The following is a 14,387-nucleotide window of genomic DNA, read 5'->3' as shown; positions in this document are numbered from 1 at the left end:
ATAGCCAATAGAAAGAATAAAGTAATACCATTTGCAAGGAAATCAATATAATTAGTATAAATCACGTTAAGTGAGATAAGCTAAGCTCAAAGAGACAAACAGCCCATGTTTTCTCTGGTATACAGAAATTATATGTAAAATGAACTGGGTTATGATAAATTACACAGTGTTCTAGATTCTCAGATATAATGACACCAAAAGAGACACAAAGGTGCAATGCGTAAGTGCCTCTTCATATGTATATAAAATAATACACATACTGCCGAAACAAACTCTAAGATATGGAAATCAGAGACTTCTTTTTTCCCCTGTCTTTCTTTCCTTCTTTCCTTCTTTCTTTCTTTCTTTCTTTCTTTCTTTCTTTCTTTCTTTCTTTCTTTCTTTCTTTCTTTCTTTCTTTCTTTCTTTTTCAGGTTTTAGTTTGTGCTGACTCTATTGTCTTTATCTTATATATTCAAGTGTACATCTTCAGAAAGGTTGAGTGAGGGCACAAAACTCAAGGGACACTGATAAAAGTGAACTGTGCAACTCCTGGGTGGAGACAGGAGGGAGGGACTGGGAAAGAGCAAGGGAACAGAAGACACTGTACAAAAGAGAACACACTCCTTACCTGATTCATGTGATTGTAATCCCTGTCTACACCACCTCTCTACTAACAATAGAGTAAATTAATAAAAAAAATTAAAAAGAAACTCTGTCTTGACCCATGGCTGAATGAAGTAGCATGTGTGCGCCATCCCAAACTGAAGAGAAGCCCAATGGCTGAGCACAGTGGTATATGCCTATCATCCCAGCCACAGGGGAAAAGACAAACCTTGTAGTCCAGGATGACCTCAGCTTAAAACACAACCCTACCCCCAAAATAACCAGTGCATAAAGGAGCTGGTAGAAAGCCCAAGTGAAAGAGCACCTGCCTATCTGCCTAGGAAATAAGATGTCCTAAGTTCAAAGTTCAGTATTGCCAAAAAAAAAAAGTAAAAAAGCTTTGACCCAATATGAATTATACTGATGTATAACTTGAATTATCTGATATTTGTGTAAATTACTTTAGGTTAAATATTACAACATGTACATTAGAGGAAATAATTTGTGACTATTACTCAAAATATGTTAGTCATTTGAGTGTTTTAAGACTCACAGCAGAATTGACTTTTGAAATTGGACCACAGTGGGAAGCTCTCTCTATAGCTGCAGAATCATGTGATTATTTGATATAAGTTTAAAAATGTGAGTTGAAGCTGTGAAAAATAACTCTGTTTTTTTGGATTGTAAATGGCACAGTGGGTGTCACTCCTAAGGAGTTTCTCCCTTTGCTAGAAGAGATAGAGAGGCAGAATTTCCTCACATTGTCTCAAGTGATAAAGAGCAAGGTAGAGCAATGCCTTTTATCAGAAGAAATGACATTGATCTGCTGGTGATTCTCAGTCACCACAATCAATCACATGGAAGAAAGTTGCCCTCCGTGAATCAATGAGATTACTTTCAGTGTAAATGGTAGCTGTGGTTCGCGGTGTGAGTGGAAACAGTCACCACTATGCCATCAGAAGTACCTAGGGAAGGGTACCTTTATTTTTTTTTATGTTCCCTTGTTGCAGCTTGATTCATTGGGGTCCAAGTCCAGGCCAGGATTAAGATTTCCAAGATAAATCTTCAGTCTGTAGGAATCAGAGGGCCAGTTTACCAAGCCTAGTATGAAAATCCCAAGACAAAGAAGGCACATGCCGAAAACAGGGAAGCACACTGAGAAAGACTAAAAGGTCAGACTTAGGTTGCCATGGCAAAATCAGGAGCCCAGGTAAGTCGTCACACTGTCAGATGGCTGCTTCTGGGTCAAAACAGCTTGGCAGCATCAGCACAGCTGCAGTAAGGACCATGCACAGGGTTCCAGCCTGAGCAAATATGTCATTGTGTCCTACGGATTTCCTTCTTTCTTATGACCTTAATTTGATGTCAGCTTCTCTGGGCTGGATCTTCACAGGATTCCGCCCTAAGGAGTAAGTTTGTTGACCTCTTAGAAATTTATAACGAACACACATATTTTTAAGTTATACATTAACATAGAGCATAGGGTTTTTTTTTTTAAGATTCCATCACCATTTGTTATGTAATATCAAATACTCTTAAGATGCATAAGCACCATTTTCTCCTTTATGAAGGAAAGGTGTAACTTCAGAGATAATGTCATAGAAGTAAAATACTATACACGTGACAAGTTTGTTTTATATGTTATTTACCCTTTTGCCAAATTGATCATTTTTAACATAGACAACTATCTCGTGATTTAGAGTAGTTGTTTTAACCCAAAGATCTGGTAGAAATTAACTGTCCATATGAGTGAGGGCATATTCTTGCTATTTGGAAGACCTTTTTTCTAAACTAATAGGAAATATGGAACACCATTAGAAATAATGATGGTGACTTAGAAAAGAAGTTAGAAAAGAAGAATCCCCAAATGTTGCTCCTGATAGTCATTCCAAGACCCCAAAATGCTGAAAAAGCTTAATTAGTCAATATACCTTCAAAAAATAGGTATTCTTTATCTAGCCACAATTTTCATGGAATGTCTACACTGCATAATTTTCAGAGTTCTTGGGGATTAAAATGTCACTAGAATTTATTTTATGCTGAGATTGGTGCTTAAACTCAGGACCTCTTGCTTGGCTTTATACTCAAGGCTGGTACTCTACCATTTGAGCCACAGCACCACTTCTAGCTTTTTGCTGGTTAGTTGGAGATAAGAGTCTCTTGAATTTCTCTGCCCCACCTGGTTTTGAACTGCACACCTCAGATCTCAGCCTCCTGAGCAGATAAATTTTATAGGCATGAACCACCAACAAGAATAACTGAAAGCAACCATCTGTTTAATATATATGGGCATAATATTTAAGCCTGTTTTCATTATGGTATGTTAAAACTATGAAGTACTGATATAAGTTCTGTTGGGGCTATAGTGTCTATAAATTTTAAGTACCTTTGAGCTAGTGATTCTTACGTATGTAAGAATCTCTCAAACTTTTTATTTGGCAGATTTTTTTTATCACTAATAGAAAATAAGTAGCAATTGTGTTCATGAGTTTCTGTCTTTGGATGAATAATTTTCCCAGAAACTTTTTTGGGGATTTAAAGTAAAATTAGCAAGATATGAGTGCATGTAGACAGCTGCATTCTATTATATTTATGTCATCAAAAGTATGAATGCCACAGATGTTTTGAGGGCTCTCTTCCTACTATGAAGAAAAAGTATCCTCCCTATTTTCTAATGTAAGATTATGGTACTGCTAAATTTTTTAAGTTAAAACTATGATGAATGTTAGCTTCTTAGATGCAAAAAAGACAAAAATCAACCCTTCCCCGGGTAGACTGGGGAAACAGAAAAGAAATTGCATCAAATACTTCAAGGGTAAAAGGTGATTTTTTTTTCTGTTTGTTGTTGTTTGTGGCACTTTTAGCTGTTTTTCAGAGAAACTTTGGCATTCCATCCTTCTGTAGGTATAGAAAAGTTAACGATACTTGTAGAAATTTTTTTTAATTTATGCTGGCATTTGGGCGTGAACTCAGGGCCTCACACTTTTACTCAACTAGAGCTTTACCACTTGAGCCACACCTTTGATTCTAGCTTTTTGCTGATTAATTGGAGATGAGAGTCCTGGATATTTGTCTTCCAGGGCTGGCTTTGAACCAGGATCTTCTATCTTACCTTCCTGAGTATCTAGGATTATAGGTTTGAGCCAGTGGCACCCAGTAACTTGATTTTAAAAATTAAAGAATCTATCAAACACTAAAATACTTCTATACCTTTCTTATTCTTATTGATGTACCTACATTTTAATTAAATTGTTGTATTCTGTGACTTTGTACAGATTACCATGTCCAGGTAGGAGCCTTCATTCCTATTCAGGTTCCATCTACCAAGGCTATCTTTTAGCTATATCATCAAATTCAAACATCAGGCTAGTGCTTAAAATGAGGATTTACTCATCAAAGGCAGCTAGCTACCTTCTCAAAAGAGAGCTACATGTCTTGAGGCTATCTGAAAACAACAGGAAGACAAACAGCTGTTTGGAATTAGCTTCAGACAATTTAGCATTCCATTAGAGTGCCTGTATTTACCAATATGCCCACATGTACATGCAGATGAAGCAATCACAGACAGTTCACAGGTTCAACAGTTAAGTGAAAGGTTGTGGTAGCCACCATCTCTCTCTCTATGAGGAGTGAACTTTCCCAGCATAGCCCAGGCTGCCTCTCAGTCCTGGTCCTGATCCAGAGTCTCTTCATCTTGTACATGGGATCTCTGTCATATGTTGATTCTCTTTTACACCCTATTCAGTTTTATATGGCTTTCCCACATCAGCCTGTTAGAGATATAACATTAATTGCCCAGAAATGTCAGTCTGCAATTGTTCCAACAACATTCTCTAATGAATACAGGCTTCATTGCTTGTATTTCTATTACTTTAGCTACTTCTATTTCTATTTTTATTGCAAAGATCTGTGCAAATAAAAGAATATCAAAAGGTATTGCTATAAATGTGCTCTGCTAAATTCCCTCTGCTTTGAAATGCCTGTGAACTGCTGCTACAAAATGCCTGCTGCATTTTAATGCCTTTCTCATAAGGCAACATGATCTGGTTGAAACTGTGCTGGCTTTGCAGGCAGACACATTCTGGCCTACCACTCTGCAGTTACGTTATTTAACTTCTCTGAGCCTCTGTGTGCTTGTTTAGGAATAGTCAACCACAATGGCACCCTGGCAGATAGGATTGAGGATTCAATGAGATGCGATTTGAAGAGCACTGTGTTGAGGGTGTCATAGAAGCTCGTTCAACTTTGGTTTACCTTCTTGTTTGCAGCTACAGTAGCAGGAGGCAGGCACAGACACAAGTGAATGTTCATTGTAAGTACTCCAACTGAAGGAATTACAAACCAGGAAGAATAGGTTCCAGTTCCAAAGAAGAAGATAGAGCCTTAGTGTGAAGTTTGCCACATCTGGTGGCTAGTCAGTTATGACGGTAGATGACTGAGGAAAATGCCAAGGTTTCTCAAATGCATTCCACCTGTAAGCTCTCGCCAGCTCTTCTGTGTTATAACAAAGGCCTTTTTTTTTTTTTAACAATACCTTTGTCAAAGTCATCAACGGTGTACTTTCTTGAACAAGAAATCACTGCAATATAAATGTTTTGTTACACTGCTTGAATTAATTTTAACATAAAATCTTAACATGTTGAAAGCATAGGACTGACATTGATTAGCTACATATGGGTAGAGTCGTGATGGGAATATTTTTCTTTGAACGATCAGGTCCAACCTATTATTTAGCCAGTGAACAATACAGAAAGCATAATTTTCTAGCTAGCTACGTGGAGATGGAGTTGTTGATATTTTGACAGGTTTTGTGGAGGTCCAGTAGTAATTTAAATTATAACATGATCTGATGTCACTTCTGAAGCTATCAGCACAAAGAATTGCCTAGAATGTGGACTACTAAATTCCACAAAGGCAAAAAAATCACACAAAGGATATGTATATACAGAAGGAAAATGGGTATCCTACAGAAATAATCCTACAGGTGAGTCTAAATTTCTGTGCTGATTCAGTCTCTTTCTAAAGACCTCAGTCTCTAAAATATAAATTAAATGAAGAAGCAGATTGGTAAATTATAGGTAGAAGAGAAGTCTTTGAAGTCAGGACAACCTTGGTAATCACCGTTTCCTAACATCCTTGTATCCTTCATCTTTATTGAGCAAAATAATAAAACATCTACCTTTCAATATTCTTTTGAGATTTTTGAGGTATTTGCACAGGAGTAATAATTAAATTCAACTGAAGTGCCAGCTCCTGTAGTTTGATAGCAGCTTTTGAAGTTCTGTTGAGAAGGAGTCTGATGCTAGGTTTGGGACCATTGGAAAACAATACTGTGATAGATAGATTTGCAGATAGTGGAGAAAATAAAAGTTTGCCTCAGACTATTTGCTATTTCAGTGTTCTATAAATTATAACCATTAGACTGATTGTTGCTATTATTATAAGTGTATATCCAGCAACAAATCACTAAATTTCTACATCTTCACAAAACAAGATCAATGAATTGCTTTGATGACAATAATGAATATGCCATGTTTATTAATTCAGTAAGTATGTGAGTACTGCTGAGAAGAGCTAAAATGTTAAATCAATTTTCAACTCCTAGTTTTAATATATAAAACATTTGGGAAAATATTATATAGGTAGTCAAGGTAGGATGAAAATTGGGAAGGAAAAATGGAGATGATGTTGATATGTAGTCCTAGGTTATCATAGATTATCATTAAGGTCTTGGACAACATTTCTTTATTCTTCTTTTGAGTGGTGCTGGATTGAACTCATATAGGCAAGTGTCCTATCAATTGAGCCGTGTCATAGGTTCTCACATTTTTGCCTGGACAGCATCTGAAGACTGTGATTTTCCTACCAATACCTCTGGAGTAACTGGGATTCTAGGCATGTGCTAACACGTCCAGCTTCCGTATCTTCTCTGAAATATTCACATGAGGAACAGCCTGTTTTGCACTAAGATGCTCCATAAATTTCCCTCTATATTTCCAGTCAGGCCAGATTTCTTTTCCAAGTAAACAGTCATTTCTTGTTAGCCATCAGGGATGTTTTGAATCCTGCACAGCTGATTTTGTATTCTTGCTCCATTCCCTTATTTGAACACAGCAATCTGATCAAACCCATATTTTTAAATTTATGTATTTATAGGCATATGGAAAAATAGTTTATAGCTGAGTGATTTTCTCCCACCACAAATAGAGGAAATTTGTGGTGCTTGGTTTTTGTGTTGTGTGTGTGTGTGTGTGTGTGTGTGTGTGTGTGTGTGTGTGTGTGTGTGTGTGTGTGTGTGTGTGTTTTAATGGTGTTTTATCAATTTCTTTCAGCTTCCTCCCCCTCCACCCCTTATTACTGATGACTTCATTCTACTTGAATTCAATGCTTCAGTTTCTTTGGGGTAAACTAATAGATTATGTATGCGATGTTTGCACCACGTTGATTGAACTCATCTGGTGAGTTTGAACACAGCTCATGAGTTCCTGAAAGCAGCAAAGCCTATGCATGGGATCCAGCCACCATTTTCATCTCAAATTACTTGGAAGCAGGGAAGCTGTTCAGTTTCCTGAACTGCTTTTCCTGCCTGCCCTGCCCACACTTCCAAAAAAAGCCACACAGGACTGTGTTATCCTCTCACTGTGATATTTTTTCAAGTGCTCCAAGAGAATGTATTTAAACATTTAAATATATAGTAAATAAAGAGAACAAAAACTATTTTGAAGGCTTTAACATAAGATAACATTTAAAGTACAGATGAATTTTTTTCTGCATCTCTAGTTTACCCTCTGGCGTGTTTAATTAAATCATTAAATGGTTCATAATAAAAAATAATTTTGAAAATACAGAGGAAAAATAAAAGCTTGTGATCCCCCAGGATTTGTATTACGCAGGGGCATCAGTTGTTGCATGTCTGCTTTGTACCAGGAAGGCCAGAGCCTGAAGCCCACCGCTATGGAGAGCCTGAGAGGGATGGATAAATAGGAGGCCCAGCCCGAGCCTTCCATTGACTTACGGTTTCATTCAGGAAGACTGTTTCCTTCCAAACCTTGCCAACTTACATTTTCATTTCATGAATTCCTAGGACAATTTTTAAATCGCTTTTAAAGAATTCCACAAAATCAATGATCTCTTACTCTTGCTTTAAAAAAAAAATCAGATACCTGAAATTTAAAATCAGTTACTGAAATTTAAAACTCAACATCTCCTCACCTCACACTGTCTCTCCAAACTCACTTGCCCCTCAAAGCTGTATCATTGATTCTCACACACCCAGAAAACATAGTTAAAGGACCTAAATTTACCTGTGGTATGTTTTTTTTTTTAATTTAATTTTATTTTCTTTGTGAACATACTGTACAGAGGAGTTACAATTACATGGGCAGGATGATGCGTACATTTCTTACCAAGCATTGCAGCCTCCTCCTTTGTTTACCCTTCACATCCCTTCCCAGCCTCCCCCCTCCCCCCCAATCCCAATCCTCCTCCTTCCCCCCCCCTCCGCACCGACGTTGTCAAGCTCGTTTTGGACACGACAACTTGTACTTCTCATTGTTGCAACAGGTCCACCACCTGTGGTATGTTTTTGTCATTTGTTTTAGTGTAAATTTTAAAAAGCCCCAAGGTTGAAGTCAATGAATGGGACTGTATTTTATTCTAATTGCCCTTGTAACTGAGAAAGGAAAGGAAACATTCGTCTTTTGATCTGGGTCCTAGATAGGGAAGATGAAAGAAGCTGAGGACCACTGCTCATTCCATCTGCTGGCCTTCATTTCATTTCTGCTTGGACTCTCCTACTCGCTCCTTGGAATCATCTTATTCATTTGCCCAGTTTGTTGAGCACCTATTTATCTGCTAAGACTCAGCTACAGTGCTACCTACTGTATGGAGCTTTTCATGTCATCTTCCATGGTCTGCTTTCACCCTATCCAAATTTAATCACTCACACAGATCCCTGCCATAATGACCTGTACTGTGCTATGTTCTTTTCTGTCTCCTACCTCTGAGACTGTGACTTTTGCAGGTAAAGATGAAGAAATGTTCATTGTTACATCCCCAGTTCTTGGCATAAGAGCTCGCACAATAGGACAAATGCCTCAAATGATCCAAAGAAGTTGAGAGATAGTTCAGATCTGTATATCATGCTTCTCTTGCTTCCAAGACCTGGATTATATCATCTGATATTTGTTCTTCTTAAATGACCATGGCAAATCCATCCAAACCCAAGGGAGCTACTTGCTAAACAGAGCGGGGCTGGCTGAGTTAATTACTGTCGAAAGGATTGAATGATCTAAGAGGAAACAGTAGATAAAGCAGAGAGAGGAGAACCTTGGACAAGCAATACCAGCACCTATTCACAGATCACCCAGTTTTCCCACCCTCTTCTGTTTTTATCTTTGGTGTGATTTTTACCTTCTTTCATTCTCTATGCATAGGCTATACACACATATTGACCTGCATCACACTGTCACCCCCTACAAAATTCCATGAGTCTCATTGAAATGCACAGTGGCACATGCCACCTGAGAAAATGAGACACCACATTCAGATCTTACCACACTGTGTGTACGATTCCAAGAAGGAAAGAAACATTTCCCACTGCTTAAAAAGGTCAGGACTTTATTTACTAATCCCCCAGTCAGATGTCTCAGTCATTACCTCTAAAGGCAGGTACATAAGGACCATTTTAAATTCATTTTTATTACTGATTTCACCACCTTCTTAGAATATTTGAATTGTATTATCAAACCTTTACCATTTTGTCTCTCCATTTGTCTATCCTTCTCCCTTTAAACACACTCCTCACACTTGAAATCTGGGCAAATACAATCATAATGTGTGTGTGTGTGTATGTGTGTGTGTGTGTGTGTGTGTGTGTGTGTGTGTGTGTGTGTGTGTGTGTGTAAATGGAACTAGGTAAATTGAAGGAATGGGTGGCATGGGAAGAAATGGGAATGATGAAAGAGTGCCATTGATCAATATACATTGTACTCACAAACAGACATGTTGATAAAACAACCCAGTTGCACAACTACTTCAGAAATGTATGCAAATGTATGTATAGATATGCGAATAATATACAGAAAATATTAATTATATATTATCCATATATAATGGCCATATAGATAAACTTTCCATATTGGATGTCACCCCCTCTACTAGGAAGATCAGAGAGTGACTTCCATGTAACTCTGTCTGTTTATGTGCTGCAGTGGCGGTCCCGTGAGTGGAAGCAGCGATCGCATCCAGAAGCTTCGGAAGGAGTACTATCAGGCCCGGAGGGAGGGCTTCCCTTTGTATGACGATGAGGAAGCGAGGATGAGGCCTTCTGACTATGACCTCCACTGGGTAAGCCGATGCCGAATTCCAATCCTGAATACCACTTTACTGAAATGACTCAGAGCAGAAAGACACGTTTAAGAATGTTCTGTACATCTCGGGTTGCATCCAGGTTTCTTGTGCTTTATAAATATGAACATTACCCAACCCACAGCTGGCTTCTCCCACAGAAGTTGTCTACATAAATCAAACTTCCCTGGTGTATGTGTCCATTCTAATTGCTCTCCACTTCTTATTGCAAACTAACTGGTCTTGAGGGCAGCAGACCACCACCACTTTAAAGAGGAAAAGGCATCATTGTCACCATCCAACAAAAGTTAGTGCTAACCTTCCTTCTCTTAAACCTCAGATCTAGGGGCCTATATTAATAGAATTTACAATGTAAGCCATCTCTTTGAAAATAGTTATTAGAAGAAAATTTCAGACAGGTGGTTGTCTGAGATATCAATTGTATATCATATCTGAGCAATTCACATTCCACTGAGCTTACTAGAATCACTTTGTTTCGAGATAAGGGGAGTTTTTGTATTAGAGGATTCATTTTGTCAAATCCATCAATGTTCAGGGAACAGAAAACAATATTATGACCACTGAGGGGTTATTCTGTATTTTCTGAGGTAGAATGATTCATTTCCTTGTCTTTTTAAAGAAGATAAGTCTGTGCCTACAAAATACACTTAACTCTTGCATATCCACACAAATGCCCTTAGGAAAGGACTTAGAGTTAGATTACATGGACTTGTCAAATAAGGTGCCTGACACAGAGCCAGAGCTCAGAGCTTGAAAGCTGTTGGCTCTTTTCCTATTGTTATCCATGCAAGGCTGAGTATAATTGTGGTAGTGAGCTTTCTGTGATATGTATGTATGTATGTGTATATATATATACATTTGCACACCCTCTGATCATTGCTGCCTTTTATTACAACCTCAGTATTCATTCAAGAACCAAGAAAGAACCTCTGCTATTTCCGGGGCTCATTAAAGACACTATTCCTTTGATAGGTAAACCTATGTAAGGAGAATTTCCTTTCTTGGGTTTCACACTCATATTCCTACACACAGCATAGGGAGAGTGGAGCTGAACTCCTCAAACCTTACCACCTACACTGTGGTAGCTCAAGGTGATGCATGACACATAGTTTAAAGATTGGTTTCCACATCCATCCCTGCTGTATAGAATAACTGTAACTCCTCAGCCCAGGAGAATCTCTTTGTAGGTTGAGGTTTAAAATACTAACAGAATTGTCCAGTAAAGATCAGAGATCACAAGCCCATCAACGAGGCTGGCATCAGTTTCAGACTTGATTGAGATCAATTTACTACTTTTTTTGTTTTGTTTTGTTTTTGTTTTTTGTTTTTTTGTTTTTTGCCGGTCATGGGGCCTGGACTCTGGGTCTGGGCGCTGTCCCTCAGCTCTTCAGCTCAAGGCTAGTGCTCTACCACTGGAGCCACAGCGCCACTTACGGCTTTTTCTGTTTATGTGGTGCTGAGGAATCGAACCCAGGGCCTCATGCTTGCAAGGCAAGCGCTCTACCGCTGAGCCACCTTCCCAGCCCCCAATTTACTACTTTTGAGAAGAGATGTGAATGACTTGTTAGGTAAGGCTCGGCTTCCTTCACAAACAATCTAGTAATAAAACAGAACCCCGTGTCCAATGCATTGTAAAATGCTCCATGTTAAAACTATTATGCATCCCATGTGCAAAATAAAACTAGTGAGTTTAGATTAAGTAGTCCTGTTTGTTTTGACCTTATTTTATATGATACCTTTAATTCAAGCTGGAAAGGATAAAGATGCTTAACCTTCAAGAGACTCAAAGTTTCCTCTCTCACCAAACCTGAGCAAGATAACAAAAATCTTTTGGTTGCTCCCTTTTCTAATAATTGTACTTAAATGCCAAGCAAGTGTGTAACCAGACAATCTAGTGTATTTAATTTGTGTTTCCCATGCCCCAGTGTGTTAAGCTTTGGAAATTGTGACTTGATTTTATGTTTCCCAGACAATTGGGGTCTAAGGCTTCCCAAAGAGATACTTGGGAACGGCACTGTCATAAAAGACAAATCTGCTCTGTAATCGCCTGAATTATTCCAAACCAGGGATCAGAATCTCCACACCCTTTCTTCTCCTCTCTCCATGCCAAGGAAAAACACTAGTACCTTTTGTCAAGTGGACGCCTGAGAAGTTATACCATTGTCTTATTACTTTAGGATAGATCTAAGAGAACAACTTTAGAAAGTTAACATTTCATTCCTGCCAATCCGCTAGACCCAACAAAGCAGCTTTCAATGTGATTGCAGTTTCTAGACCAGGCTGGTCCCCAGCTCCACAGAGGTGATTGTTCAAATCAAATCAACTGTCCAAGAAGGTCAGGGTTAGAGCCCTGGGGACCCTTTGGTGCTCTTCCAGGTAGTCGACAAGAATTTGGACCCAAATTGTCAAAATAGAGCATTGATTCCTATCACTTCTGTAAATGTCAAGGCAGCCCAAGCATGCTAACCAAACCATTTCCACCACAATCATGAGAAATACTTTCACAGGTAACACTCTCCATGTGTCATCCATCAGGGCCATTGGACTGAAGATAATACCCACAGTCATATCCTTCCAGAAAACTTGGGAGCCAGACAGAGGGCAAGGAGAAAGATAAGTTACCTGACAATTGTAGTTCTCCCATGTTATCTTCCAGGGTTCATTTCCAGGAATCCCTGCGGATACCGAACACTGCAGATACTCTAGTTGATTAAACAAATGGTGTAGCATCTTCATATAACTTATACATATCCTACCACATAGTTTAAATCATCCTCAGATCACTTATGATACCTAAGACAATGTTAATGCTACCTAACTGGTTGTTGTACTGTGGTTTAGGAAATAATAACAGGAAAAACTCTGTACGTATTCACAACATGTATGGTTTCATTTCATTCAAAACAGTCTTCAATGGTTGATGGAATACATGGTTTTGAAACTCACAGATATGGATGCCCAATTGTACTCTTGAAATCAGTTTAAAAACAGGTCAGAACTTTCTCCAAAATGAACTGTACTCTTTACCTGACTTACAAAACTGTAATCCCAGTGTACATCACCTTTATAATAACAATTAAAAATTTTATAAAAGGAAGTTCACAGAAATGCCATAATGCTTTTCACTAAAATTTGTAAGAAGAACTTACAAGTTGAAAAGTCCAGGAAATTACTTTTTTGAGGAACAAGTCCTCAGAAGGCAGGAAGATCCATTCTAGTTTTTTGTTTTTGTTTTTGTTTAGTACAAGAAGGTTAGGTAGATGGAAGCAGATAATGGAAAAGCAAGGGCTACAGAAGTATAATATATAACACCACATAGCCAAACCATGGATTTTTTTTCTCTACTTAGATTAGAATTTCTCAAGCCCTTGGTTTTCTTCATTGTCAAAATATATGAGCAAACATACAATATATAATTCAACAGTTCTTGACAAAAATGGTCCAAAAAAATGAAAGTATACGGGGGGGGGGGAGATAGGAAGGGATGGGAAAGGGAAACAAAGGAGGAGGTTACAATGCTTGATAAGAAATGTACTCATTATCTTGCCCACATAATTGTAACCCCTCTGTACGGTATTTTCACAATAAAAATAATAATCAAAATAATCACTCAAAAGAATATTAGGATCAATAATTGCTTTTAAAACTGATTTTTATAAATGGTCCTGACATTCTTTCTTTGGCTTTCCCTGGACTATCTAGGTCTTCCCAAGCCTTATTGAATTCTCTGTAGTATTCCTGCTCTGTGGCCTGAGCCTAGCACGTCACTCCCCGCTCCTTTCCCCCACTTCTCTTTTCATTTCTCTTCTTTTTTTCTCTATGTATCTATTTGCCTAATCATAATGTAGGCCAAGTGCTGGTAACCCAAATACAGCACTCTCTTTACTTTGGATGAAGTCACAATCTATCTAGGAATACAGGCATCTAAACCAAAATGCCATAGAACAATGCTACATGTGACAAATGCTATCATGGAGAGAGGTTCCAGTTCTGATGTAAACTCAGAGCAATTGATCCTACTGGAGGCATTCAGAGAGTGTGGGAAAGCTGGAGAGACGATTTGGGACTTGACTCAGCCAATGTATTTTGTTCTTTTACTCTTATGCTGGTCTTGTGTTTTGTCATTGCTGTTGTTGTTGTTGTGTGTGTGTATGTGTGTTTTTACAAATAAACCTCCTTTATTTGTTTCTAAATAAATGAAACACACATAGATGGTAAGGTCTGTAAATAAAGACCTGAGACCTTAGCAATCTTTTCAGCTGTTCTGTAGCTGTTTTCCCATCCATACTCGGAAAAGCTGTAAAGAACAGGTTGAGGGAATTTCAATAGCTCCAAGTGAAATGGCCTGGTGATTTTTTATAGATCCAATTAAGTAAGAAAGATATGCTAGCTGTGAAGTGTTAATATTTGCCAAAAGAAAACATGATACCTGT

At 38.2% G+C, this 14,387-nt stretch overlaps 1 protein-coding gene across 2 annotated transcripts in view; it reads left to right on the top strand.

The window, feature by feature from the left end:
- The window catches only part of Pard3b (par-3 family cell polarity regulator beta), a 990,481-nt gene that overhangs the window by 869,116 nt on the left and 106,978 nt on the right, over window positions 1–14,387 (top strand). For both annotated transcript variants that reach the window (XM_070018756.1, XM_070018767.1), the window contains one exon: window positions 9,798–9,933. In XM_070018756.1, the coding sequence (XP_069874857.1) occupies window positions 9,798–9,933 (136 nt within the window). The remainder of the gene's footprint in view (window positions 1–9,797; window positions 9,934–14,387) is intronic.

This window comes from Dipodomys merriami, unplaced genomic scaffold (genome assembly GCF_024711535.1).
Source record: "Dipodomys merriami isolate MVZ:Mamm:240054 unplaced genomic scaffold, mDipMer1.0.p SCAF_1, whole genome shotgun sequence".
Lineage (NCBI taxonomy): Eukaryota > Metazoa > Chordata > Mammalia > Rodentia > Heteromyidae > Dipodomys > Dipodomys merriami.
This window is presented reverse-complemented; position numbering and strand designations above follow the sequence as displayed.